Source organism: Canis lupus, chromosome 22 (assembly GCF_003254725.2).
Source record: "Canis lupus dingo isolate Sandy chromosome 22, ASM325472v2, whole genome shotgun sequence".
NCBI lineage: Eukaryota > Metazoa > Chordata > Mammalia > Carnivora > Canidae > Canis > Canis lupus.
The window spans coordinates 4,489,978-4,517,234 of record NC_064264.1 but is presented as its reverse complement, the minus strand read 5'-3'; the positions used below and the strand labels follow the sequence as shown (position 1 = coordinate 4,517,234).

At 39.8% G+C, this 27,257-nt stretch overlaps 1 protein-coding gene and 1 long non-coding RNA gene across 7 annotated transcripts; one reads left to right on the top strand and one right to left on the bottom strand.

Annotated features, from left to right (window-relative positions):
- Positions 1-454: 454 nt before the first annotated feature.
- On the bottom strand, positions 455-25,767 carry ESD (esterase D). Of its 5 annotated transcripts, none has more exons than XM_025478299.3 (10): positions 25,650-25,751; positions 21,599-21,651; positions 18,909-18,983; positions 18,003-18,091; positions 14,029-14,127; positions 12,426-12,550; positions 11,229-11,348; positions 9,737-9,835; positions 7,229-7,396; positions 455-757 (listed from the first exon to the last, which is right to left on the bottom strand). In XM_025478299.3, exons 3-10 carry the CDS (start codon positions 18,974-18,976, stop codon positions 677-679), a joined length of 849 nt encoding a protein of 282 aa, XP_025334084.1. In that variant the 5' UTR covers positions 18,977-18,983; positions 21,599-21,651; positions 25,650-25,751; the 3' UTR covers positions 455-676. The 5 variants fall into 5 exon arrangements, with proteins under 5 accessions (XP_025334084.1, XP_025334085.1, XP_035560530.1 ...); XM_025478300.3 differs by lacking the exon at positions 25,650-25,751 and adding an exon at positions 24,879-25,237; XM_035704637.2 differs by lacking the exon at positions 25,650-25,751 and adding an exon at positions 22,389-22,539.
- Positions 4,591-9,405, top strand: LOC112678890 (uncharacterized). Of its 2 annotated transcripts, XR_003147964.2 has the most exons (3): positions 4,601-4,669; positions 5,096-5,139; positions 9,189-9,405. It is a non-coding gene; the product is annotated as an uncharacterized LOC112678890 (long non-coding RNA). The 2 variants fall into 2 exon arrangements; XR_007405056.1 differs by lacking the exon at positions 5,096-5,139 and having other exon boundaries at positions 4,591-4,669.
- Positions 25,768-27,257: the final 1,490 nt, after the last annotated feature.

Here is a 27,257-nt window from a genome sequence, read left to right as displayed (position 1 = left end):
TATAGCTATTTTCAGATTGAATCTTATTAGTTAATTCTTGTCTCTTGGGACATTCCAGAAATCCATGTCCACAAATCTGTTTGGCTTAATAGATAAGAAAAGAAGTATCATTGGGTTGGGTTTAGGAAATCTGGCTTCTAATCTTAGCTGTCTCATAAATAACTGTGTAAGGATGGGGAATTTACTTAAATAAGGAAGTTGGCTCAGAAAGGTCAGCAAAAAATAATTATTAAATGCGTACTAGAAGCCAAGTAGCTGCTAGACACTAGAGCTTTAACACTGAACATAAGGAACACAGTCCATGCTTTCACAGACTTTAAAGTCTGGCAAACTGAAGGGTTTTGGCTACGATACCTCTCAAACCCATTCCCAAGTTAGCATTCTATGATTTAAATGCGATTGTATTTATATATTCTGTGGCCCGAGGTTAATTAATACAATAATGATTTCCAAGTAACCTTGAAAAAGCTGTAAAGTATTTAATATTTCCCATATAACAGGGATAAAACAACTTTTAAATCATAAGGAGGTTTTACATACTTACTCAGAAAGGGATTTAACTACAGAATGATACATTTTTAGCACTATGAAATCCAATGTCTTGAAATCATCTTTCCCTGCAATTCTGTTTATTATAATTTTATAATCTCGAACAAATTTTCTTAACTGAAGTTTTTCACGCATTCAGATATTTTGCATGATGTCTGATGTGATCAGTAATAAAGGTTGCAATGAAGTAATAGCTATGATCATAACCCTAGAAGACAAAAGAGAGAAATGGTAAGATATTTACTGGTCAGAAACACCAGTACTAAGGACATTATATGACTCTCTCGTCACTTAATTTTCATGTAAATCCTGAAATTATTACAGTAGGAGGAAGGTTTAGAATCAAAATCAAGCTTATTGTACTTGTACTTCAACACTTTTCACTGAACATTAAAAGAACAGCAAAAGTAGGAAGAAAAATAAATATTCTCCAAAGCCTAGGTTTTTGATGCCGCATAATATGCAAAGAAAGGAAATAATAAAACATGAACTAAATGTACAGGATAAACAGGTGGTCACGTCAACAAGGAATAAAAGAATCAGAACTTAAGGAAGTCAGGAACTTGGGCAAGAAGTTTCAACTCACAGAAGAAATACACCACTGTGGGTAAGATGGGAAATGTTAAAATACAAAATACAAAATACACGAAGACAACACAGAGAAAGAGCACAAAACCACCCAACTGGCCAGACATTGTTTGGGAAGTCAGACAGCCATCCGAAGTCTAGGTAGGAATCCACCTCCTGCACAATAGAAGCGCATCACGTCTCTATTGAGGAGAGGGGAGTAATTCATTAAACCGTGACATCCCTTAGCAGTAAATAAACCATCCTGGGTGACGTCAGTCAACTATTTTGAAAACTATCCTGAAACAGAGAAAATGTAGTATGCCAAGCAGCTGAGTTGAAACAGATCTCAGCTAGTTGGTTCATTAAAACCACTGACGCTGCTAAATGGAGAGAAGATGCTTCCTTGGGGCGTCCTCTGACTACAAGACATGAAGAGGCTTTCAAAGGAAAAGGAAAAAAAATTAAGTGGGAAGAACCTGAGGGAGCTAAACACAATGAAAACCCAAGGTGGCATAAGCTGAAAGGAGGGAAAAGTCAAAACAAGATCTTAAAGTTTTTAGCTTTATCTAGTGAATGGTCTCTGATGGGAGAAAATGGGATTTTCCTAAACACTTAAGAAGCAAAAATAGCCCTAATAAAAATATCAACTGGGTTTCAAGGAACAAGGCAAATCCCTAAGGTTTTGATGAAATCGGTAAATGCTCTTAACCTCTTACTCCCACAGGTATGCTGTGGTATACATCTTGGGAACAGAAGTTAAATAAACAGTTCCAGGTTCAAGTCATCACAGTAACTTAAAAGCACGGTCTTGTTTCCTGTGGCCAAATCACAGAAACGAACCTGACGAGAATGTTGCCAGAATGAAGGCTGAGCTTTGGAATTAGTGGTTTCCCATTTCTCGATTAGACCCGTTCCAGTCAGCGAGTTCAATCTAGAGCTGAAGGACTGGGGGGTCCCTGTGTGGCTCAGCGGTTCAGCGCCACCTTCGGCCCAGGATGTAGAGTCCCGGGATCAAGTCCCACCTCAGGCTCCCTGCAGGGAGCCTGCTTCTCCCTCTGCCTGCGTCTTCGCCTCTCTCTGTCTCTGATGAATAAATAAATAAAATCTTTAAAAAAAAATAAATAAGGTTGAAGGACTGAATTACTTAAACAAAAGCATGTGGGACCCCTGCAATTCCTCAGTCATTAGGAGGTGAAACGGGTCCATGACTTCCAACCCTCAGACCCTAGGAAACGCAGTACCAAGCAGCACCTGCCAGTTTTTGCAGATGGAAAGAGGTCTCTGACTGAAGACAGGTACGGACGCCGGGACACGGATGCCCTGACACCTGTGCAGCAAAACCTCTGCTGTCTTCTTAGGCAGTTTCACGGAGGTTGGATGCCGTGCACAGTTTCAGGCGCACAGGCACAAAGGGCTGTTAGGGTTATTTATTCATTATTATTGTTTTAGTAGAGAAGACCAAGGGTAAGACAAAGTCAGTTTCCAGCTCTCGGGAGTGTACCATGAGGTTATGGTATATTTTACCTAAAACACAAAGCCAAAGTCTCTAATGTCCATAGTGATATTTAACAGAAGATCCACCTTTACAAGAAGATAGAAAATGGCCTACCTATCACGACACAGCGAGAAGTTTTTTTTTTTTTTTTTTTTAACGAGGGAACGAGAAAGCAAGCCAGAGAGAGCCAGGGTACATGAGCAGGGGGAGGGGCAGAGGGAGAAGGAGAATCTCAAGCAGGCTCCTCGCTGAGCACAGCCCCTTGCAAGGCTCGATGTCTCAATCTGGAGATCAGGACCTCAGCCAAAATCAAGAGTCGGACACCCAACTGACCAAAGCCACCCAGGCGCCCCGAGAAAGATTTTTTTAAATGTCAACTTCAGGGCAGGAGAACACATGTGAACTCCTGCCATTCTGGTAGACAGAAGATGCTTATATAACTTGAGCTAACTGTGTCATTCTTCACTGGTTTCCCCTTCTATTTATTGATATTATCAAATAGGTGTGGGTCCTTCCATTAAATTCTTTTGAGTTAGTTTGCTGTGTTAAGCAGCTCATGCAATTCCATATATTCAGTGACTCTTGAAAGAGCCTTGGTTTTCTCTTCTATCTACTTCCAGTTTAAATGGCAAAATCATCAGTCAGTAGCAAACTCTCTTAAAGAGTATAAAAATAAACGAACACATTCTTTCATTCCTCCCTCAGCTCTCAAAAAAGCAGCAGTGCTCCAGCAGCTATGATGAACACTTATTCAAACAGGCAGTGTTTCCCCACACATTTTCCAGACCCAATTAGAAAAGCTCCGCTAGGAATCCCTGGGTCAGTTAGTTTCTTCAGAATACAGAGAAGACTGCTGAAAGGTGAAGTTTCCTTATTTAATAAGCAGCTCCTGGAGTCTGTGTGCTGGGTAGTGGTGCTGAGCCGGAGGACACGGAGGCACAGGAGATGCCTGCACTTCTGGAATTCTGTGCCACGTCCTTCCTGTTCTCTACGGCAGTGCAGAGGCCGAAACAGTCTGTGAGTCTTCAAAACTGGCCTGAGACTTGAGGACGTCGGGGAGCCTCGCTCTCTTGGGTTTCCGTTAGGTCCCCAAAATCTTTTGCTCACCACATAAGTTCAGTAACTGGAAGGAAGACATTGGAGGCTACACTCCCAGGACTCTGCTCCTAGTGCTTTTTCAATTTAGATCCACGGAAGCCGAAACAGAGTAAGAGAAATTCTATGAGGGGACAAATATCCCCAGGCACCACACTTGCCTCTCAACTGTTCTCCAATGTAGACCATAAAACTGGATTGTGAGAATTTAATACCAAAAAAAGGGAAAAAAAGAAAGTTGGGTAAATCGTATACATGACCGTAATTTTTGATCGTCCTCCTTCATTCACATACTTACAGACTGCCCCTATTTTCTGCGGCCTACTTAATGCTTCACTGCTCAATTTATTTCATAAAGAAATACAGTCCTCTTGTACTTATACTGAACTGATAAAGCAGATATGACTCTCAGACCTGAGGTAACCTGAAGGCAGTGGAAATTGGCCCAAAAACCCGAAGGCAGCCTCTCCGGAGCCATGCCCGGTCATGTCTACTCAGTTGCTCATTCAATCACAGCAAGCCTAGACATCATCTTCGGATGGTGTAGTTTGCTCTTACCCTGCCCTTGCTGGAAAGAGAGTGAACGAAAAATTGTGCCTGAGCTAAAGATTATGGCTGGTAATTTCAATACTTTCTCACCCTTTTTTAGAACTGAATGTTTTGTCTTAACTCCTCATTAAATACACCCAACTGTGTTTTTTAGTTGCTTAGGATATAAAGCATTTCAGAAATAAATAAGTTGATTTATTTTTTCCCCCTCCAAGAATTTCATCAGTGTTTTAACTACTATGCTGTTTTTATAACAAACTCCAGAGATTTTTTCAGTCTTTGTTGGCAGGCTGAAACTTTGTTGTTGGTAGTAACAACAGAATTTCCTGGCACAGCCTTGGGGGGGGGAGGGGGAGGAGGAGGCATCCAACACCGCTAGCGCCAAGAAATCTAGTGCCCAGAAATGATTCGGTAAGAAACACGGTTTATTACGTTACTTCTAGCTACAGTTAATGTAGTTGAACACACTACTTTATAATTAAACTGGCATTTGGATTCTCAAAGTTCGTTATTGATTGAAAATACATAATTCTGGTAAGTGCTTAAATTAACCTAAGGAAATCCTATTACTTCCTATTACTTAAAGAAGGACACTCAGAGAAAATAAGGCACAAATACATATTGGTATTTGACATATTTTTCCCACATGGTACATATACACATAAACATGTATGTACACATATATACATGTAAATAATATATGTTATTTACCCGATCAAAATATTAGGGAAATTTTTAAAAAAGGGGGAGACTGTTAAGATCTATTGCGTGAGTGAAACAGCAGGTTATGCATAAATTCTCCTGGCGTTAGCTAAACTCCATCCCCTTGCTCCTCAGGAGCCCCGCTGCACCCTGCCTGGGAATGGTCAGAGGTCAGGAAGGTAAGTGTTTCCATTCAAATGACCATGCTGACTCTACTGGAAACTAGTCCTATGAACTTTACATACATAATACTTTTCTAAGCCTGCAAAACAGATGGACAGGAGCCATATATGAAAATCCAAAGCAAACATCACACTGAGTGGGGAGATACAAAAGTTCTTCCTCTACGATCAGGAACAAGACAAGGTGCCCACTGTTGAAACTTCCTGTTCCACACAGTACTGGAAATCCTAGCCAGAGCAATTACACAAGAAAAAGACATAGAAGGCATACAATTTGGAAAAACAGAGATAAAATGATCTCTGTTCGTAGATATGATCTTGTATGTAGGAAACCCTAAAGATTCCAAAGTAATAAAATACAAAAGCAATACCCCAAAATCAGCTGCATTTCTATCTAAAAGAAAATTATGAAAACAACTATATGATTCCACTTATAGGAGACACTGAAAGAAGTCAGATATATAGAGAAAGTGGAATGATGGATGCCAAAGGTTGGAGGGAGTAAGGAGGAATTCAGTGTTTATGGGTATAAAGTTTCAGTTTTACAAAATAAGAGTTATGAAGATGGACGGTGGTGACGGCTGAACAACATTATGAACATACTTAATAGCACAGATGTGTTTGTTTAGTTAAGATGGAGGGGCACCTGGGTGGCTCAGGTAAGCGGCCAACGCTGATTTCTGCTCAGGTCATGATCTCAAGGTCCTGGGATGGACCCTGCTGGGCTCTGTGCTCAGAGGGGAGTCTGAGGATCCTCTCTGCCCCTCTCCCTTTGGCCCTCCCTGTGCTTATGCTTTCGCCTCATCTGTCCTTCTCTCAAGTAAATAAAGATTTACTTTAAAAAAAAAGGGTTAGATGGTAAATTTTATATATGATATTTTTACACAATAAAAAAATTATGAAAAACCTTAAAAACAAACAAAACCCCCAGATGGACAGGATAGGAATGGTCACTCATTTGACTACATAAGGATAAAATGAGCTAATGTTGTGAAAAGCTTTTGTAAACTGAAATGTACACGTTATACACTGATCTACATTTACTTGGACATTTATCATCATTATTATACATTTTAGATCAACGTGCCTGACATATGACCCTGGAATGTGAATAAAAATGTTTTAAAAAATCACAATCATTTGTAATTTAGTGTTCACTTTTCATCCTGAAATATTTTGTTGTTTAAATTACATACCAAAGCTTATGAATAAGCAATTTAAAAAAAAAGCTGAATTTCTTTTGTTGTTGTTGTTGTTGTTGTTGTTTTCCGAGTTTCTTTAATTATAACTATATTAGCACTGAGCTAGGTGAGTAGGGGACAGTCAAGTCTTTTAGTCAAGGAATAGCTGCAAATCAATTGAAAGTGAGTAATTATTTTTAAATTAAAAAAAAAAAATACCACAAAGCACAATGGCTAGACTAGCAGCTAACTCAAAAAGTATCAAGTGCCTATGTTTGTGTGAGACAAACAGTTCACAGCTTCTGAGGCTAAGATGTATACATAAAGTGAAGAGTGATTACGGTGGGAGGTTATACTTGTTATTTACGCGAAAACAGCTGTATGTGCAAAGACAGACACAGCAGAAATGCAGCAGATAAAGCACTATTCAAGCATGAAGCTTCTTGTTATTCAGTGGTTCTGCAGTGACACAGAAAATTACAAATACTTCTCACTTCTGAAAGCTTTCTTCTTTCTATGGAATTTGATCTTAGACATCATTACCTTAGTAAGAAGGCTTTCACTTTAAGTGTCTTGTTATAATTAAAAAAAAAAAAAAACCTTACTAGAGGTAGCTTTTCAAATTCTGAAATATAAGGTATTATGGAATCTTGTCTTTTTTTTTAAAGACTATTTATTTAGAGAGCAAGGGAGCGAGCGGGGAAAGGAGCACAGGGAGAGGGAGCATCTCAAGCAGACTCCGAGCTAAGCACGAGCCAGACTCAGGGCTCCATCCCATGACCCTGAGATCACCACCTGAGCTGAAATCCAGAGTCGAATGCTTAACCGACTGAGCCACCCAGGCGCCCCTGGAATTTTGCTTTTTTATAGTTACTTAGAACAAGCAGAGGTTTCCGAGTACTTGCCTCTTGTAATCTAAAAACAACAGGGACTTTCTTTTCTGTACAGGCAGCTATGAAGTTATCAGGTAGTAATTGTCCGTCTGAAAGGAACTGGTCATCTTTCCCTTGATCAATTAGTATGTCCAGCTGAGAACCGGGGTAGGACTTCACAAGATGGGTAGCATCATAAGCCTAGAAAAAGACAAATACTGACAAATAAATTTGAAAGTGCCCAGAAAGATGTTCTTCAAAATAGACCACAGCAGAACCAAATAGAAATTTAACGTCATTTAAGCTCTAAGGACGATTAAATCAGAAAAATGCTTTTTTTACATTGTCTTGTCTGGCTTTTACTTGTAAGGGCTTCAGAGATCGATGTCCCATTTATAGCTGCTTCTCTACTTCCCAGCAGTCCTGGGCCAGTGGCGAGAATTTTGTATCTTAGAATTCTTCACAGTTTGGACCCTTTTCTTTTAAACCTCTGAGCTTTTTAATTACCTCTCAACTCCAAAAAACAAAAACAAAATGGTATTTTTTTCTTTATAAATTCCTCCAGAAACTTTCTTTCTTACCTTTTTCTTTTTCTAGATATTATTTATTTCAAATAAATAGTCTATTTTGTTGTCTCTTCTTTTTGGCTCTAATTCTGAACTTAAATACATTCAGCCTTTTCTTTTATTCAGCACCAATGTTTGCTATCCCCCTAGGAGCTTTGGGGAAGATTTAATTTAAATAATCTGAATCATATAGACAACTCCTCCAATTTATTATCTAAGGAGCTGCCACCAGTTACAAGTTTGTACTTTATCATCCAACTTTAAGTACTCTTATTTTTATATATTCACTAGTCACAACTTCTATGCGCAATCAAGACAAAACCCTGTTTTTTAAGACTTGCTTTAATTTTATGAGAGAGTGGAAGGAGATCTATAAAGTCCAACTAGTTAAAGGTTCTGTGATTCCATAATTCTGTGTGGCTTCCTTATTCTGAAATTAAGTAATAGTCTAAAACAATATACTTAAGATGGTAAAATCTACGGTCACCGAGAGAAAAATTATATAATTAGATTCCTTTATAGGTTACCTGTGCCTCTGCCTCTCCCTTCCTTTTTTTTTTCTCTCCCATCCTATCAACCAGTTTGTCTTCTTCTTTCTTTTTTAAGATATATTTATTATTTGAGGTAGAGAGAGGGAGAGCAAACAGAGAGACAGAGAGAATTCCAAGCAGAACTCCCAGCTGAGTGGGAAGCCGGACTCAGGGCTCGATCCCACCACCCATGAGACTATGACCTGAGCTGAAATCACAAGTTGGACGCTTAACTGACTGAGCCACCCATGTGCCCCACCAGCTGGTCTTTTACCCAACACTTCTATTCAGAACCTAAGCCCCATATGGATATGAAACATTATCACCTTTGTGGCCTAAGATCTTGAACTCCACATAGGCTCTGCACAGTGGCAAGGACTCCAGACACCAAAGTACATGCACTGTCAGCTCTCAAAGCACCTAAAAGTCATCACTTTCTGCATTCTTCCAATATAATAAAAATATAAGCCTCAACAAAACAGAATTCTAATCCAGTAACTAAAGGATTAACCCTCCACAGTTTGTTAGAATTTCAATAACCAATCTTAAATAAAATTGGGAACCATGTGTGAATGACCCTGAACACACGACAGTAAGACAAAAGTTTTTTTCTTCCCCCACTCAAGTATTTTCTACTTGTTAACATGCACATGATGATGAATGCATCTGCAAAATATTTAAACTCTTGATGTTTGCAAATAGCCTATTTCTGCACAAAAATCAAACAAGTCTCAAAACAAAGAGCCACTTTTTACTTTTCATTTAGAAGCATCTGCTCCCATGCTTGAAAAAGCAATCTTGATATTCGAATGTTTACATAAATGTACATTACATAATAACTATTTTTAAAGACTTTCAGGTCTGGAATTTATTTTTATTTTTTTTATTTATTCATAGAGACACACACAGAGAGAGAGGCAGAGACACAGGCAGAGGGAGAAGCAGGCTCCATGCAGGCAGCCCGACGTGGGACTCGATCCCGGGTCTCCAGGATCACGCCCTGGGCTGCAGGCGGCGCTGAAGCGCTGCACCACCGGGGCTGCCCAGGTCTGGAATTTAAAATCCAAATCTGAGAGATTCTGGATTTTGAAATAGATATGTGGAATAATTAAAAGGCCAAGAGTCATGCTTCCTATCGTACAGCTGAGCACATGGTTAGTAAGAGGCAAATGTAAATTTAGTAATAAAATGTTGCATTTTTGGGGAATGTTAATTTAGAAATAAACATGTAAATTAATCATTAGCAGAAAAAAAAATACAGTCTCAGAACATCCGCCACAATTCAATACAATTAGAAAAGAGGGCTTTTTTGTTGTTGATATTGTTATACATAGATTCTTCTGTTAATTATTTTAGCTCCAGATCCTTCAGTTAGGAATAGATCTGTGATGTGTAGCTTTTTCACAAATCTGAATGAGCATGAAGACAGCCATCCCAGTACCTACCTTCCATTTACTTTGATCTGTTCCCAAATATCCACCAAAGGCTTTTTTGCCCCAGGCACAGAGCACTGGGTTGCAAATTGGAGCAAATGCTGACACAGACTTCAGAAACAAAGGAAATTTTAAAACAAGTTATATTTTGCTAAATCAAACATGAACAAATGATTTGCAACTTACTTAAAATCTCAGAAGTTTATCTGCAACTTGCTTATAAACTCTGACTTGCCATGAAAACACCTGTGAACAACTTTCCTAGGCTCTATTATGCGCTGAGATTGCAGGCCTCTCCAGGATACATCTTTTGAGTATTCTATTAAGAGAGCTAATTAACCATAGGTGCCAACATACTGTAAAGCAATACATATTATGGCACAAATACAAGTTTATATTCAGTTTCTACGCATTTTTTCCATTTAAAATTAATGAGGAGAAATACAGAACAGTTCATACCCATTTTTGTGAACATGTTATTAAATCTGAGACCCATGATTTCTCTTAAAGAGGCCAAGAAAGCACTGAGCAATGCCCTTAAATATTTGTGTTCTATGCAGTATTGTTTTTTACTAACTTTTTTAAAGGAAAAAATTAAATTTGATTTTTTCCCTCAAACTAATTAACTAATTGCCTTATATACAAAAAAATGGAAAATAAGACCTTATTTTAAAAACCTACTATCAAGCCATGAATTAGTTCAACTTTATAATAAAGCCTACTAAAAGAAAAGTATTTGGTGCCACAATGCAAAACTGCTATAAGAAATATTTTTCATTTCTCAGTGGCACACTTGAAATGACTAAGTTCTCTCTAAGGGAAGGAAATGGATTAAATAAACCTTGAGGTATCTGACAGCTCTATGATGTTAAAGGCAGAGGCAATCCTGAGATTATCACTGCTTCAGCATTTCCTTTCTCAACATGTGCTCCGCCCAGGAGGACATTTTACATATGGTGGTTATTCCACCTTGGCTCATTTAAACAAAAAAGGAAAGCTATACAGTTTCAAATAAATGAATGGAAAGACAGAGTGATATTTTGCAGCTAAGCTGCAATCCAATTTTCACCAGAGGCAATGAGAAGAGAAAATTCTTAGACTTTTACAAATTATGAATACCTTATTCTACCTCAGAAAATCAAAGTCAACTTAACAAATAAATGTATTCCTGGTAAAAATATAAGTAAATGATACACACTGCCACAGTAACAAGCTTTAGGGGGAAAAAATGCCTAGAAAACTAAGTTTGAATAGAAGCAATAAAAATTGCTTTATCATACTTCTAGCAGACCAATTGTGATAGAATTCCTATACTTCTGATTCTGGAGCATAAAATTGTGTGGTCAAATTTAATATTCTTCCCCTACAGCCTCTTGAAACTCCCAACACTAGAAAAGTTTGGTCCCAGTACTATCTTAACAATATCCTGACTTAACTCATTCAAAGTTTCTAACAGATTTTATCCAAGAGAAATACTTGTCACTAAAAGCTTCGGTAATCTTACTTTGTACTTTCCAGGATTCTTTAAAGCGCAAATCAGAGCTCCGTGGCCTCCCATGGAATGGCCAAAAATAGACATCCTTTGGGGGTCCACTGGAAAATTGGCATTTACAAGTTGGGGAAGCTAGAGAGAATTTAATAGTGTGACAAAAGATATGAAAGAAACAAGTTTATAGACTTTTTCAAAGTCATATAAAATGCTTACACAATTAACACTTTCAAATCACAGTCTTACAATACTATGAACTAATAAAGATAAAAAATATCTCAGGTAGACAAGGATTATTAATCTACTGCTGGTAAAAACATGGTACATCCTTCTCAGAAAGCAAATTAAAGAAGATGATGCAGGACGAGCCTGTAAAATGTCTAAACTTTTGTCTAGTAATTTCATTTCTTGGCATCTATTCTAGGGAAAAGTCCTTAGGGGGCAAAATTATACATCAAGACAATCAATGCAGTAAAATTTATTGTGGTAAGAAACATACTTAAATATGTAAACGTCCTACATTAGGAAAAAGTAAATTATGGTATATCACGGAATATTATGCAATTGTTAAGGCTATCTTACAAAGAGTATTAGGAAAATACTTATTTTATACAATTAAAAAAACAAGATAATAAATTTTACAACTGTATGAAAACTGGTCATACAAAAAAAAATCTAGAATGTACCAAAAAATGTTATTATTTGGGGTATGGGATAATGAGTGATTAATATTTTATATTATTGTGTCTCAGTTTTTATGATGTACATATTAATAATTAAAATCATACAAAATTTAGAAAAACGAATAAACTGAACATAAATATTATTAATACAAGCAATGGTTTACCCTCACTTATCCTTTTTAAGTAAGCCTTGGTTGGTTAATCATTATGTCTGAATAAACCAGCTGCCAGAGAAATGAAAAAGTTTTTCAAATGTTGTTTTCTTTATATAATCTGGGTAGTGTACACAGATATTAAAATAATTATTACCTTCTTTAAAATTGTACTTAATGCTAATTTAAATTGTGGTAAATAAGACTATCATACAATTAAACTTTGAAATGTTCACTAAGATAATCAATAAACATGTACCACGTAGATTCAGCAATACCATACCCTGGTTTAAAAGTCTCAGGACTAGAAGGACTTTGGGTCCCAAATCAAACTCTTGGCAGTCATCAATTCATAAGTACAACGTCAATGAAATTACCTCCTCAGTTACGTAAGAGTACATTCTGTAGTTAGTTTTCCAAGGATCTTCAGTGGCATCCACATAAAATCCAGCACCAGTGCCAAAGTCCCAGCTATCATCTTCTCCTTTAATATTGCAGCCACCTATCAAGGAGAAATCCCGTGGCTTCGTCGACTCCGTAGTAAGGACTCATGGTAGGTAGCACCCTTTTAAATGAATCTCAAAGTTCATTTGCATTTGAGTTGTTCACCAAATATTGCAGTTCTCTGCCTTTTGGGGAGCATACTTTCTGGCCCGCTTGCCCTCGAATAGGGCCATGTGACTAGTTCTAGGAAATGAGGTAACAGAGGGAATGCCCTTCCAGGCTGGAGAATTCACTGCTAAGGAGAGGCACATTGAGGCACATTGGCTTTTTTTGTGGAAGAAGTACCCTCCTGTGTATTCTGAATATATGCTTCTTCACTGTTTACCTATCAAAGGACTTACATCTTCTCTCTGTTCTCCCAAAACGTGTTGAGATTCCTCCCCCGAGAAACCTCCTCTATCACTAACACTTTTTTTCTCTTAGAAGGGAAGGGAGACACATGCTTGTGCTCAGGTCACTATCGTGCACTGAAAACGTCTCCTTATGTATTTTGGAATCACTCCATCATGTTTCTTCTATTTATTCATCCCCCAATGGGATTTTCTTACAATCTTTTAAAATTTATCAGATAGGTTTTGTATTATATGCTTGCAGGTGGTTAAAAGGCCAACCACTGAGATGGTTGATAGAATTACTGTTAATAGGTAGGGTAATTTCAGGGAAATGACCACTTCATGATATTCATCCAGGAACATGGCATTTTTCCATTTATGAAAATCTTCATTTATGATCGTTAGCAAATTTTACATTCCTTTTAAAAAATAAGTCTTCATATTTTAAAAGTTTATCTCTAGGCATTTAGTATTTTTGATATTGCTCAGAATTAAATTTTTTATTACATTTCTAGTGAGACATGTCTTGCTCTGGTGTATTATTATGTCCTGTGAAAAGAAATATACTACTTCCCAAGACCAGCCATTCGTCTTCCAGATAATTTTAGCCGCCATTTAATAAATCCCATTTCCTGACACATTTAGGGTCACAAAATGAGTTTTAACTTACTGATGGACTGAGTTCACAAATATTGGATAGTTGCATTTCTCTAATATAAGCATTTTAGGTATTTATATTAAAATCAATACATATTAAACTATGATGGGTAAAGAGATGAGAAAAGACATAATTTTCATGTGACAAGATAGTTTACCTATGGAATAGAAAAATTTTTGTGCATTTTGGCACTAGCGCCAATATGATATACATTAAAGTTGCTCAGTCTGTTTTGAAGTGTCTTATTCTACAACCTGGAAATAACAAAATAGTCCCCTCTCATAAGAGTGATGTCATGAGTAAAATTCACAGTGAGAAAAAAGCACAGTATTTTAGAGTCATGATATCATCTGAAAGATTAAGAGATAACAGCAAAAATATAAAATAAATAAAAAATAAAACAATATTATATTATACCACTTATCTCATAACTTAGTCTGAAAGATTTATATTTTTATAAAGGATCTCCAGAATGAGAACACTTACGAGGGCTGGTATCCGGAGCAATGACGACAAGGCCATGTTCTGAGGCAGCTTGATGAAAACCAGACTTTGATATAAAATTTTGTTCTGTACAAGTCAAACCTGAGGATCAGAAATAGTGTTACCTCATGCTATCCTGTTGGTGGTTTGTAAGATTTAATCCTTTTATAATGTAAGAAAACAAGCTCACTTGGTATTAAAAAAAATTTTTTTTAGGAATAATCCTAAAGAAGACAATAAAGTTCTCTTTCTCATAAAATTTACAATAGTATTAATCTAAGAACCATCTTAGGCTAAACGCTCCCACAGCTGTCCTTTCAAAGTCACTCACTAAAGTATCAATTATTGAAATCCTTGAGAATCTGGAATTTTCCAAACCGTAGATTGGCAATATGGTATAGAAATCAAATGTTTTAACAACCCCAGTGGGGTGTTGTCAAACATGCTAATTAAACATGTTACTATTCCTGCATCAAAACATAAATATTCACATTCAGTCATAATACTTTAAATAACTTGATTTTTTAAAAATACGAGTGGCCCTCGGCAACAAAATTGAGCCTGACCATCTTTGTATTCCTTGCCGATTTAAGGGAGAAATGGTCACCATATACCTTCCTTAAATTTTAGCCCCTGTTTTTCCAACTATTTAGGCCATTTTTCCTAGCTATAGGCTTTTGTATGATAGAGGACTGAATTCTCTTATTACAGGAGAAGGTCCAAGAATAAACTGGCAAGAGATGGCTGAGCTAAATATCACCTAACCCAAAACCCCCTTTCCAGTGGCCAATGCTAAATATCCTACTACATCTGATAATTAGCAACATCAAAACGGACTCGTATACAGGATGCAGTATGAACTTTATAGTTTTTATTTATCCCCTAACAGCCAACAGGGACTTATTTGAAATGGCTGTTAATGAAGATTAAATTAGTAAATGATTACAAGATACAAAGTTACAAGAATCACTGCATAAAGTGTTATGGGAGTTCATACAAGGATCATTGGATAAACTGTTAGGACAAACATGCTTTCACTAGGCATGGCCGGAGGACAAAGTCCTTGTTTGTCTACTATGTTCTGTACCAGTACATCTTCCAGAGGTACGGGAGCCATAACTACCCCAAATACTGCTAAAAGGTCAACAGTCTTGGCAACCTTAATGTAAATGTGTTCAGAGGCAAGATTAAGAGTGTAAAAAGAATGGGTTTTGGACTTCAGACGGGATCTCATTCTCAAGATGTCACTCAGCCACTTACTGGCTCACCAAAATCAGGCAAGTAACTTGAATATTCTGAGCCTCAGTTCTTTCATTTGAAAAATGGGGATAATATTGCTTACGATTATCTCATAACATGGCTGTGAGGATTCAAGGTGATAACATGTAAAAAGCCTTGAATTGTGTCTCAGACACAGTGTGTACAGTTGTCTTACACTTGGGAAATGTAAATGTTTAGAGACGAGAGAAAAATGTTTTTTTTCTAGTTCGGACACAAATTCCTTCATTAAGGTATTAGGATATAAACTGTAGACTCAAGAAATGAAGATAATTCTATTAGCAGAATTACTCTCAAGAATATAAAGAAGGTTACTAATTAATATACACTTGTTGAACTATACTTATTTTATATAAAAAGTTTTGGGATTTTTTTTGGTTAACAGCTTTATTTATTTACTTAAAGATTTTTATTTATTTGAGACAGAATGAGAGGGAGAGAGAGGTGGAGAAAGAGTGTGAAGGAGACTCTACACTGAGCACAGAGACCAATACAGGGCTCGATCCCACAGTCGTGAGATCATGACCTGAGCTGAAACTGAGTTGGCTGCTTAACCGACTGAACCTCCCAGGTGCTCTGGGTAACAGCTTTATTGAGCTACAATTCAGACGCCATACAATTCAGCCACCTAAAGTGTACAGCTCAGTGACTGTTGGTATATTTACAATTATGGAATACCACCACACTCTCTACTTTTAGAATATTTGTACTATCCCCAAAAGAAAACCCCTGCCCATTAGCAGTCACTTCCTATTTTCTCCTAATCCCTGCCTCCTCAGCCTCAGGTAATCATTTTCTGTCTTTATGAATTTGTTTAGTCTGGACATTTCACATACATGGAATTTAACAATACGTAGTCTCTTGTAAACGTCTTCTTTCACTTAGCACGGCTTCAACGTTCATCCATGTTGTATGTCGCACATCTACGGGGACTTCGATACTTTTGTTGTTAAGCAATACTCCACTATACTACACTTTACTTATTTCATTAGTTGATGGACCTTTGGTTTGTTTCTACTTTTTTGCTATTACAATAATATATGTAATATATAGATATCTGTGTGCAAGTTTTTATATGGGCCCATATATTCTCTTGAGTATATGGCTAATGAAGGGCTATTCCGCTGGTCGCCTTGACTTGGGAGACACACAAATGCCTTCATCAGGACTATCTTTTAGAATTTCAGTTTGGATGTTTTACTTTCAGTTAATTTAGTAATTTCAGAAATATGATAACTGATGTATGTCTGCCATTATTTTCCTTCAATTTACTGAGAAATAAATACACTGAAATTCTTTTGCCATTATTTCTCCAGTGTATAGTCAGACAATCTTAATTTTTTAAATAAAATCAAGTCTTAATTTCCAAGGTCTATCTGTTCTTCAGCCTCTCACTAAGAAAACTGTCCTATCATATGATGTACACAAACACAAATTCTATTTTTTAATTCTTCTAAAGCTCAGATGGTATGTCTTGATAGATTCTAATTTTGGTTAAGAATTTATGGCCTTATTATTATAGTACCGCTTACACAATACCCTGGGTACCTCTGATCTATGTTATAGTTCTTATAGCCAAGAGACAGGACTCCAGCAGCTGTCCTCAGAAACAAAATGCAAAAACAATAGGGGAAAGACTAAATATAGCGCTGGGTTATGAGTCAGAAAACTTGTTGACTCTGTTATATGATCTTGGTCAATATATAACTTCTCTGGGCCTATGAAAGAGTTAACTATTCTGTAGATTACATGATTTCTAAGGTCATCTTCAGCTATACAATACTATGCTCCTAAAACAAGCATGCAACTTTGTTCTTGTTGCTTTTGGCAATACCCAACGCTCTTCTAGCAAAATCAGTTTGTTTTTTTCAATCACAAAAATGGGTTGTTGAGTTACAATCAGATAGGCACTTCATTTTTACCTTTTATTTTAAAAAATGTTCACCTTTTAAAATGAAAAGTCTCAATTTCATTTTAAAGGACTAGTATTTGGGGCTTATCCTCGGTAAAACATTTATCTATAAGAGGGAATTTATTAAAAGCAAAGGTAATTTTAATTTTAAAATGACAAAAATAGCACTCTATGACATAATTTGGTTTCTATCAAGTCTTTCCTTATGTTTGCTTCTAAAGATAAAATACCAACAACAGCTTGTGAAAGAATTAGCACACAGCTTTAAACTACTGGTAGCAAAACCTTACTCTCTCATAATCCATTCGATAGTCTTTAATATTCACCACTGATTAAACAGCTTTAATGTTCCTTTGTGATTTTCCAAACTATTGCCAGAGAGGATTGATGGGAGTCCAACTAAAACATTTTAGAGAAGACTCTAAGGAGTTACTTGTCTGTAGTTTCTAATTAGTGTATTGTGGGTTACCTAATATTGTTCTATTTGAGTGGTAAAATCTCTATAAATTTCAGAGATTCTTAGGTAGGTACAAATTAAGTAACTTTTCTAAGCTCTTGCCATTGAGTCCAGAATTGTACATTTTCTGTTAAATTACTTGGTTTAATTTTAAAAGAAGTGAAACAAGTGTAACTCATTAGGTCTGAAATCATTCTCAGGATAAAGTAGAAAGAGGCTCCTAAAGTCTTTTATAAAACAGACGGCACCAAGCACACTGTTAAGATAAAAGAGTAAGATAAGGCAGTTAAAAAGAAACTCTTTTCTAAAACGCAAATGAATAACACTTACCAGACAGCCAATACAGTGCGGGGCATTTTTCAGTTTCTGCCTTTGGTGGTAAGTAGATAGCAAATTTCATTTTGCAGTTCAGTTCAACACTGTAATTTTAACAGCCACAACAACAACAAAAAAATCAATGCCTCTCACTTGTTAAGACAGAAACATAAAAATAAGTGATTTAATGTCCAAAAGAAGTGACTCCAAGGAAAATACCTTGGCCCTTAAAGAAATGATGGGGCCAATTTAGCATACTGATCTATTAACCAAGCTGAGTCTTTGTTGTGCATGGCACAGAAGTCATGGGGAGGGGGCGGGAATAAATTAAAAGAATAAATGTAGGGGCAGCCCCGGTGGCTCAGTGGTTTAGCGCCGCCTTCAGCCCAGGGCCTGATCCTGGAGACCCCGGATCGAGTCCCACATCGGGCTCCCTGCATGGGGCCTGCTTCTCCCTCTGCCTGTGTCTCTGCGCGTCTCTCGCCTCTCTCTCTCATGAATAAATAAATAAAACCTTTTAAAAAAATAATCCCAAACTGTCTTCTGGATTGGAAATTTTTTTTTTTAATTAAAAGAATAAATGTAATACCCTCAATGTAGCACTAATATTACTAAAAGAAAAATTGTTTTTGTTTCTAGAGATGCATAAAATAACATCAGCTTTTATAAAAAATGAATTTTAAAAATCTTAAGTTACATGTTTGTTCATGGGCACTGAAATGTACCACATTTTAATTTGTTCTCTGTCTCTAATATCTTATTACAATCACTAATATCACCAATACGGAAATTTTTATAAAAGCCACAGGTATTTTCCCATGTAAATGGTAATTTGTGCAACAATGATCTCTTGTGGGCTGATTAAAGGAACCAAATAGAAGCAGAATGAGAGGTACCTAAAACTGTATTCTTGGTAGTTACCTGTCATGCTCAAAAACTTTCTGCAATCCTCCAAAGCACTTGTTGCTGGAAATCTGCTTCAATGCCATTCTTCCCCTGTTAGTAAAGATCAACATTAATTTTCAGAACACTTGTTCCTGAAAAATTTAAACAAAACTGTTTTCAGATAAATTATCAAACAATTGTTTTCCACCCAGCATAGTTTTTCACACACTACTTTTCTCTGATAAAGAACATTAAGAAACGGACTCAGTTTCAGGTACGCACTTGTTACGCACTTTAGGAAACTTAGTACTTCGGTACGTCAGGACTAATTTACCCAGTTGGTTAATAAGCTTTTTTTTGTTGTTTTCTTTTTGTGGACTGCCCCAAATTCTTTTCAGAAAGAAGGAGAATATAAGCAAGCTACTAATTAACTACCTTAGCTTAGAAGATAAAAAACTGTTAATAGTTTACCTGTCAATTATCACAAAGGAATCAAAGAAGTGGTCTTACAGATTATGGTTCATTTTAAAATGGGAGGAAAATGATCTCACAGTAACGATTTTGATAACAATAAGCGGTAACATTTATTGAGCACTTACAGCATGATCGCCACTTTGTTATATGTTATGCTCACTCAGACCAAATTCCTCCCTCGTCCTAGGGGTTTGTCTGAGAAAGTGATGCACAACTTTTAGATCAACAGTTCTCCTTTTAAAACAAACCAACAAGTAAAAACATAAGGGAACTGACCGTGCAGCTTATCGATGGGAGATTTTAAAGTCTGGTAATTCTTTTCTCGCAGACAAATCTTTTAAATAATAATTTAAAACTTAGATGTTAATGTAATAATCTTAAACTTAAATCTTAAAATGCCACATGTTATTAATTTTTAATACTACAAAAAAAAAAAAAAGTCAGTAAACCGTCCTTACTAGAAGTGCCTGTTTAACAAGGAGGAACCAGACTGCTTCTGATGTGTATCTCTAACGGAAGAATTCCCTTCTCCACCTTATTTTATGTTCCACCTTATTTTAAATCAGTTAGCTGTACGTGCTAAATAAAAAATCCTCAGATTCTTGGAACAGGTACTACTGCTCTAGTGGTCTTCTCAGTGAAAATGTTTCATATGATCTCTACCGACATTCTCAGATCTACAGTACGCTGATCAGAGCTGGAGCTTTAGGGTTGCTCTTAAAATATATGTATATAATATATATATATATATATATATATATATATATATATATTATATATATAAAACAATAATCTTTAAAAAGTTGATCTTGGAAATGTCTTTGCAAAATTCTAAATAAGATTAGTTTCAATCCTACCTTTTAGTAATTTCCTCAGTAAATCCAAATACTTATCTTTGCATTGGAAAGCTGGGATGTGAACAGAGAGCCTAACATCAGAGCCCCCCTACTCTTTGCTATTCTGCTCTCCTGCTTCTTTGGAGGATCTTTACATACTCTCTTTTTCAGAAGCTGAGATTGACTAAATTTGTAGGATCAGGGCTCAAAATTACAGAGAAATTACCTTCTACTCACAGGTTTATGTATTTAATCTATAAGAGATCAATTCTTAACAAACTGCTCACAAATGTTATTAATTATTGATTATTGGGTAGCCTGGGTGGCTCAGCAGTTTAGCACTGCCTTTGGCCCAGGGCGTGATCCTAGAGACCCAAGATCGAGTCCCACGTCGGGCTCCCTGCATGGAGCCTGCTTCTCCCTCTGCTTGTGTCTCTGCCTCTCTCTCTCTCTCTCTCTGTGTCTCTCATGAATAAATGAATAAAATCTTTAAAAAAAAATTATTAACTTCAGCTATTCTTGTTCATGATCTGAGCTTAATAATATACTAACACAGACGTATAATTTTAGCATATATACATGAGACCAAGGCATATAATCTTTTTGAATTATAAGGATGACCTTCCTATTTTCTTAAATTTAGTAAGGGTTTCATTTGCTTTCCAAAACCATGTTATACTGAGCATATATCTAGTACATAAGAGATAACTAATAATTATTTGTTGAATTAAGGAATAATTCTTTTATTAACTTTTGACTGCCAATTACGTGGAAAGTTTTAAAAATCAGCTTGTCCTTCATCTTTTTTTCCTATATTTTAAAAGTAAAGCACAACTAGTCTTATTTCTTTTGCTTATTTAATATTCTTTACTTAAAATTCAAAATCAGTACTTCCCATTTGGTCAGAGAAAATTCAGTTAAAATGCTATGTTTTCACTTGATAGAATGAGCTGACTAAAACAAAAGCTTTTGAAATTTTTTCCCTCTAACCACCCATTTTAGAAATTACCTTCGATCACAAATCAAGAGAAAATTTACCCTCAATAAAAAGTATGACACAAGCCATGAACTAAATACACCGTGATATATGAACTATTCAACTAGGTGACTTCATTGTTCATGAAAATTTTTCTATGTGAAAAATAACATTTTAAACTAAGTTATTAGCTTTCTCATCCAACTTTCAAAGTAACACAGAAGAAATAAAACTTGGGGATCCTTGGGTAGCTCAGCGGTTTGGCCCCTGCCTTCGGCCCAGGGCGCAATCCTGGAGTCCTAGAATCGAGTCCCGCATCGGGCTCCCGGCATGGAGCCTGTTTCTCCCTCTGCCTGTGTCTCTGCCTCTGTCTATCATGAATAAATAAAATCTTTAATAAATAAATAAATAAATAAATAAATAAAACTTAAGTTTATTACCTGACCAACTGCTACTTGCTTTTTTGCGTGCACTAAAGGATGGACAGGGGATCCTGGAAGAAAAAACAAACAAAAAAAAACAAAAAAAACAAATGGTTTGTAAACAGGAGGTTTATACTTTTCACAACAGAGGTTATATAGACATGTATGTGCAGGGCACCACACATTCTGAGCTGACATTTTCTTCTCTCAAGGCAGAGGACTCTCTACCCTGGGTATGACAGCATGGGAGCAGACTCCATCGCCTCTGCCCTAATCTAATGGCCTTAAGACCTATTTTGCCACAAGGCAGGATGTTCAAAATCTTCTGCTAGACTTAAGATTTCTATGAAGAAAGTTGTGGGTTTGATTTTTGTTTCTTCCTTTTTAATCAAGTAGATAAGAACATTTTAAAGTGTAATTTGCTCGCCTGACATAGAATCAACCGCTGAGAGTAAAGAGACCAGGAGCCTGGACAAGAAGGAAAGAGAAAGCTATAGAGCTGACACCTGTTCGGCACGGAGGTGTAGATGGAACGTGTCACACAGGGACAAGGAGGGAAGGGAAGAGGACTTCAGGGCTGCGGGGCTGACAGGCCAGAAAGGCTGAACTGCTCAGAAACATGACCGGGCTTGTGAAGGAGGCTGAAGGGACTGCGACACAGTGAGAAGTAAACAGAAGCATACGCAGTACGTGGAGGCCCATCGTTTTCACTTGTCTGCCGACGTCTTATTTAGGTTCTCGGACATATTTTGTGGGAGAAATGGAAGGAAAGGGTGGGGTAGACTGAGCAAAAAAACCCAAAACAAACCTGTCTCCCAAGAAAAGCTCCAAACAAAAACAGACAACTGATTTCAGGTGCAGGGGGTGTTACAAAGGCTTCCACAACAAAGTCAATGATATGAACCTCATCTTCAGAGAGGGAAGTGGTTTTCTCAAAGGCACGGCCAGGCCAGTCAGGGAAGAACTATCAAAGAGAAATCTTTATTCACCAAACACCTGTTCCCCCAAAAGGTCAATTTGCCAAATCTCTTATTTATTTTCTTTCTTTATTCAGGCTAACTGCCATGCTCCTCCAGAAATGTGTGTTCTTTAGGTTTACCCATTCTTTTCTTCTTTGGAGGAGTCTCAATGTCTCTACCTCTTCCTGAGTTTCTGTTCCCATTCGTTCAGACTCCTCGGACTTTAATCCACTGCCTCACCCTCAGTGTGTCCCGCCCCACTGGCTCTTAGGACCTACACAGGCCTCCCCAGCATCGCAGGATAATGGCACTGCAGACCGTCAGGTCTCTGTTCAAATCCTCTCTTCAGAGAAAACTCCGGGTCTGGGTTCTTCCACTCCTTCCCCTTCTCCCATCTCCCTTTCCTTTTCTCTTCGCAGGCACTCTTTCCCTTTACTCCCAATCCTTATGTTTCTACCACATTTTCTAGGTGAACGAATCTAAATCTGCATCTCTAGGCCCAATCATTCTCCTGTATTAGTGCCAGAATTTAAATGTCCCGTTGGACCCTTCTACCAAGATATGCCACCAGCTAGTAAAACTAACCACAACTAAAAGTAAGTGTTAGGGGCAACCCAGGTGGCTCAGCGGTTTAGCACCGCCTTCAGTCCAGGGCCTAATCCTGGAGACCCGGGATCAAGTCCCAGGTCGGGCTCCCTGGATGGTGCCTGCTTCTCCCTCTGCCTGTGTCTCTGCCTCTCTCTCTCTCTACATCTCATGAATAAATAAAATCTTTAGAAAAAAATAAATAAAAGTAAGTGTTGGGGCACTTGGGTGGCTCAGTGAGGTGAATGCCCTGACTCTTGATCTCCACTCAGGTCATGAACTCAGGGTTTTGAGATGGAGCCCCACATGGAGCTCTGCACTGGGTATGAAGCCTGCTTAGGATTCTCTTACTCTGTCTGCCCTTCCCCCACTCTCCCCATTCCCAAAATAAATAAATAAAAAATCAATTTAAAATTAAGTGTCGGGGATCCCTGGGTGGCTCAGCAGTTTAGCGCCGCCTTCAGCCCAGGGTGTGATCCTGGAGACCCGGGATCGAGTCCCACGTTGGGCTCCCTGTGTGGGGCCTGCTTCTCCCTCTACCTGTGTCTCTGCCTCTCTCTCTCTGTCTCATGAATAAATAACATCTTTAAAAAATAAAATAAATAAAATTAAATTGTCTATCTCTCACCCTCAAACCATTTTTTCCTTCCTTTTCCTGTCTCTCTTTTCATTCATGCCTGTCTTGCCCAATCTATGTGTGAAATGTCTTAAAGTTACCACCCTGCTTTAAATTTCCACTGCCACCATCCTAATTATACACAAGAAATTAAAACTTAGGCTCCTACTTTGTCTTCTTGTATGTCCCACTAAAATCAATCCTACACGGGAGCCTAGGGCTTTAATACAGGTGACTTACCACTTCACGGATACCTAGACATGTTCCATGGTCAGGCCTGACATGCCTCCGGGCAACTGTTAGTCATTTTGATTTTTTTTTATTTGATTTTTAAAAACTGTGATAAAACATTTGACATAGAATTTACCGTCCTAACCATTTTTAAAGTGTATGATTCAGCGGTGTTAAGTATACTGCCAATTCTAGAAACTTGGTCAGCTTGCCCACGTAACTAGCAGAGAAGAAATCTTGGCCATCTCCATGGGGCAGCTACAAGCATGGAGGGAATCCCGCTGGCCTAGTGAACGTAAGATTTTATTTATTTATTCATGATAGACACAGAGAGAGAGAGAGGCAGAGACCCAGGCAGAGGGAGAAGCAGGCTCCATGCAGGGAGCCCGATGTGGTGGGACTGGATCCCGGGACTCCAGGATCAAGCCCTGGGGCAAAGACAGGCACTAAACCTCTGAGCCACCCAGGGATCCCCACCTTTTTTTTTTTTTTTCAAGTCTGATGCCATCAAAACTTCATGAAATTGAAACGATGAAGAGCTGACAAAGACATAAAGGTGAATAAAACTCCATATACGGGTCAGCCCGGGGGGGAGGGGGGGGGTGCTCAGCGGTTTAGCGCCTCCTTCAGTCCAGGGCGTGATCCTGTGATCCTGGAGTCCCGGGATCGAGTCATCGAGTCCCGCGTCGGGCTCCCTGCGTGGAGCCTGCTCCTCCCTCGGCCTGGCTCTCATGAATAAATAAACAAAATCTTAAAAAAAAAAAACCCTCCATATATACTTTGGTCGCATTTTAACCGTGTATAAGCCATAGTCTCTTTCCCATCATAAAAATCCACCTGGCTAGCCCACATATACATTTTTAAACCACCACGGGCGGGACACTGAGCATCCACGAATCCCAAACACCTTAGCCTGTCTTCAATGGTCCCAGGTTGCTTTTCTGGCCGAAGGTCGTATCATCTCCAGTCTGTCAGCCCCGGCTACGCAGAACCGAGGCACAGCCGGGGGGGGGGGGGGGTGGGGGGGGCACGGGGCGGCCTCCGCCAGCGCCGAGGTGTAGCAGGTTCAGAGCTGGTTCTGGGGCCACACCCTCCGGCTCCACCCCGTGCTGCTGCTGCTGCTGCTGCTGCCGCCAAGCCAGGTGATCTTCCTAGGACTCGCTTCCCCGTCTATAACACGGGGATGCCATCCGCTCCAGCCCACAGGGCCGCCCCCGAGATGAGCGGCCTCAATTCCACCCCTGACTGTCACCCGCGGGCCACCGCGCGCACCAACCAACGCTGCTTCTTCCAATTCCAGAGACCTCGGGGCCCCCAGGTGGGCGCGGGCGCCGCCTCCCGGGTGACGTCATCCGGGAGCGACCCCCAGGCGCGCCTGCCCAGGCGGTGACCGCTTTGAGGTCTGGGTCTCACCGCACCGGGTACGCGTGGACTTCGCGCGGCGGCGACCGGCCCAGACGGCCGGGGGGAGGAGCTACGCCAAGTGCAAGGAGCCAAGTAAATGCAGCGGCTCGGAGGCCGCAGGGCAGTCCTATGGGGAAGTTCCGGTAAGGACAGGGGGCCCGGCCGAGGTCCCGGCCGCGGCGCCCGGGATCAGGCCTGCTGGACTCGCCGCGGGCCCCGGCGCAGCCGCGGACACACCGAGGACAGTTAGGACCCTCCCCACACGCGGCCTTACCTCGCGATCGGCGGCGGCGGCGGCGGGAACCCGAGCTGCAGCGGGAGCGGAAAGGCGGGGCCGCGTTATGGCCGCGGGCGCCGACACTGGAGTCGCTCTGCCTCGACCCCGCCCCCGCAGACCCCGCCTACGCTCGGACACGCCCACTTCCGGGCAGTACTTCCGGAGTCCCTGGGGGGCCCTTGGCACCGCCCAGCCTCGGCCCCGCCCCCGCGGAGCCCGCCCACTTCGGGGCACGCCCACTTCCGGATCATACTTGGGTCCCTTTGGCTCCTTGGCAGCAGGGGTCCAGCCTCGACCCTCGCCCCCGCCCACTTCAGGGCAGACAGACCCCGCCCACTTCAGAGCACGCCCACTTCCGGGTCGTGGTTCGTGGGTCCCTTCGGCTCCTTGGCACCGCCCAGCCTCGACTCCGCGCCGATAGAACTCGCCCACTTCAGAGCACGCCCACTTCCGGGTCGTACTTCGTGGGTCCCCTAGGCTCCTTGCCACCCCCAGCCGCGACCCCGCCCCTTCTGCTCCTTTGGCCCCGCCCAGCCGCGGCCCCGCCCCTCTGCTCCGCGGCCCCGCCCCTTCTCAATGGCCCCGCCCGGTCACTGCCCCGCCCCTTCTGCTCCTCGGCCTCGCTCCGTCTTCTCCTTGGCCCCGCCCAATCAGGGCCCGCCCTTTCTGCCTCTTGGCCCCGCCCAGCCGCGGCCCCGCCCCCACGGTCCCCACCCTCCCTCTGCACCTGCTCCTCCGCCCTAGGGTCACGGGCCTCTCCTCCCTCGGTGGCTGGTGAGGGATTCCTGGCCCGGGACCAGCCAGCGCCGCCCACCCTCTCCCCAGGGGTCAAGGTCTGGCCCCACTTAACTGGTGGAAAACATTTCCAAGCAGGTTTTGAAAGTATTTTAAAACAAGATTATAATACCGCGTCTGGGAGCCTCCATCCCCCAAATCTTTGCAGGTCACCTGCTTAGTAGCTGGAGTTGAACAGGCATCATTTTTATCTTTTATTTTAATTCCGGTGTAGTTACTAACCTAGGGTCACGTTCCTTTCAGATGGGCAGTGTGATGCAACGGCTCATGGACCCACCGCCCATCCGCAGGAAGAGTCATTTCAAATCTCCAGCGCCGGACACATAGCAGACACACTGCACCCGTGTTCCCTATTCTGAATATAACTTAGTTGAATTAATAGTTGCTGGTTGATAACTTACAGCAAATCTTGATTTTTTTGTTTTTCACTTGATATAATTGAACTGATTGTGCATGTACTTTGGCTTTTGAGAAAATTAAATCTGATCACAAAAAAAAACTTTTTTTTTTTTAAAACCAACAGCTAGACTGAGTGTAAATGATACAATATGAAAGACAGGACTAGTTTCATGGGGGTATAAGCCCAAAAACAGGGTTCATATCTCAGAAGGACCCTGCACTTGGTTTAACTCTCTGCTTGGTGAAATTATTTCCTATTCCACATTGTTAATACTTTTTTTTTTTAACACGGATTTCCCATATTTTCCTATTGCACTGAGCCCTGCAAATCATGTGGCTGATGCTGTTGAAATGACCTCTGTGAGAGGTGACATTATAAACATGGATGCAAGAATCTGTCCCGTGGCCCAT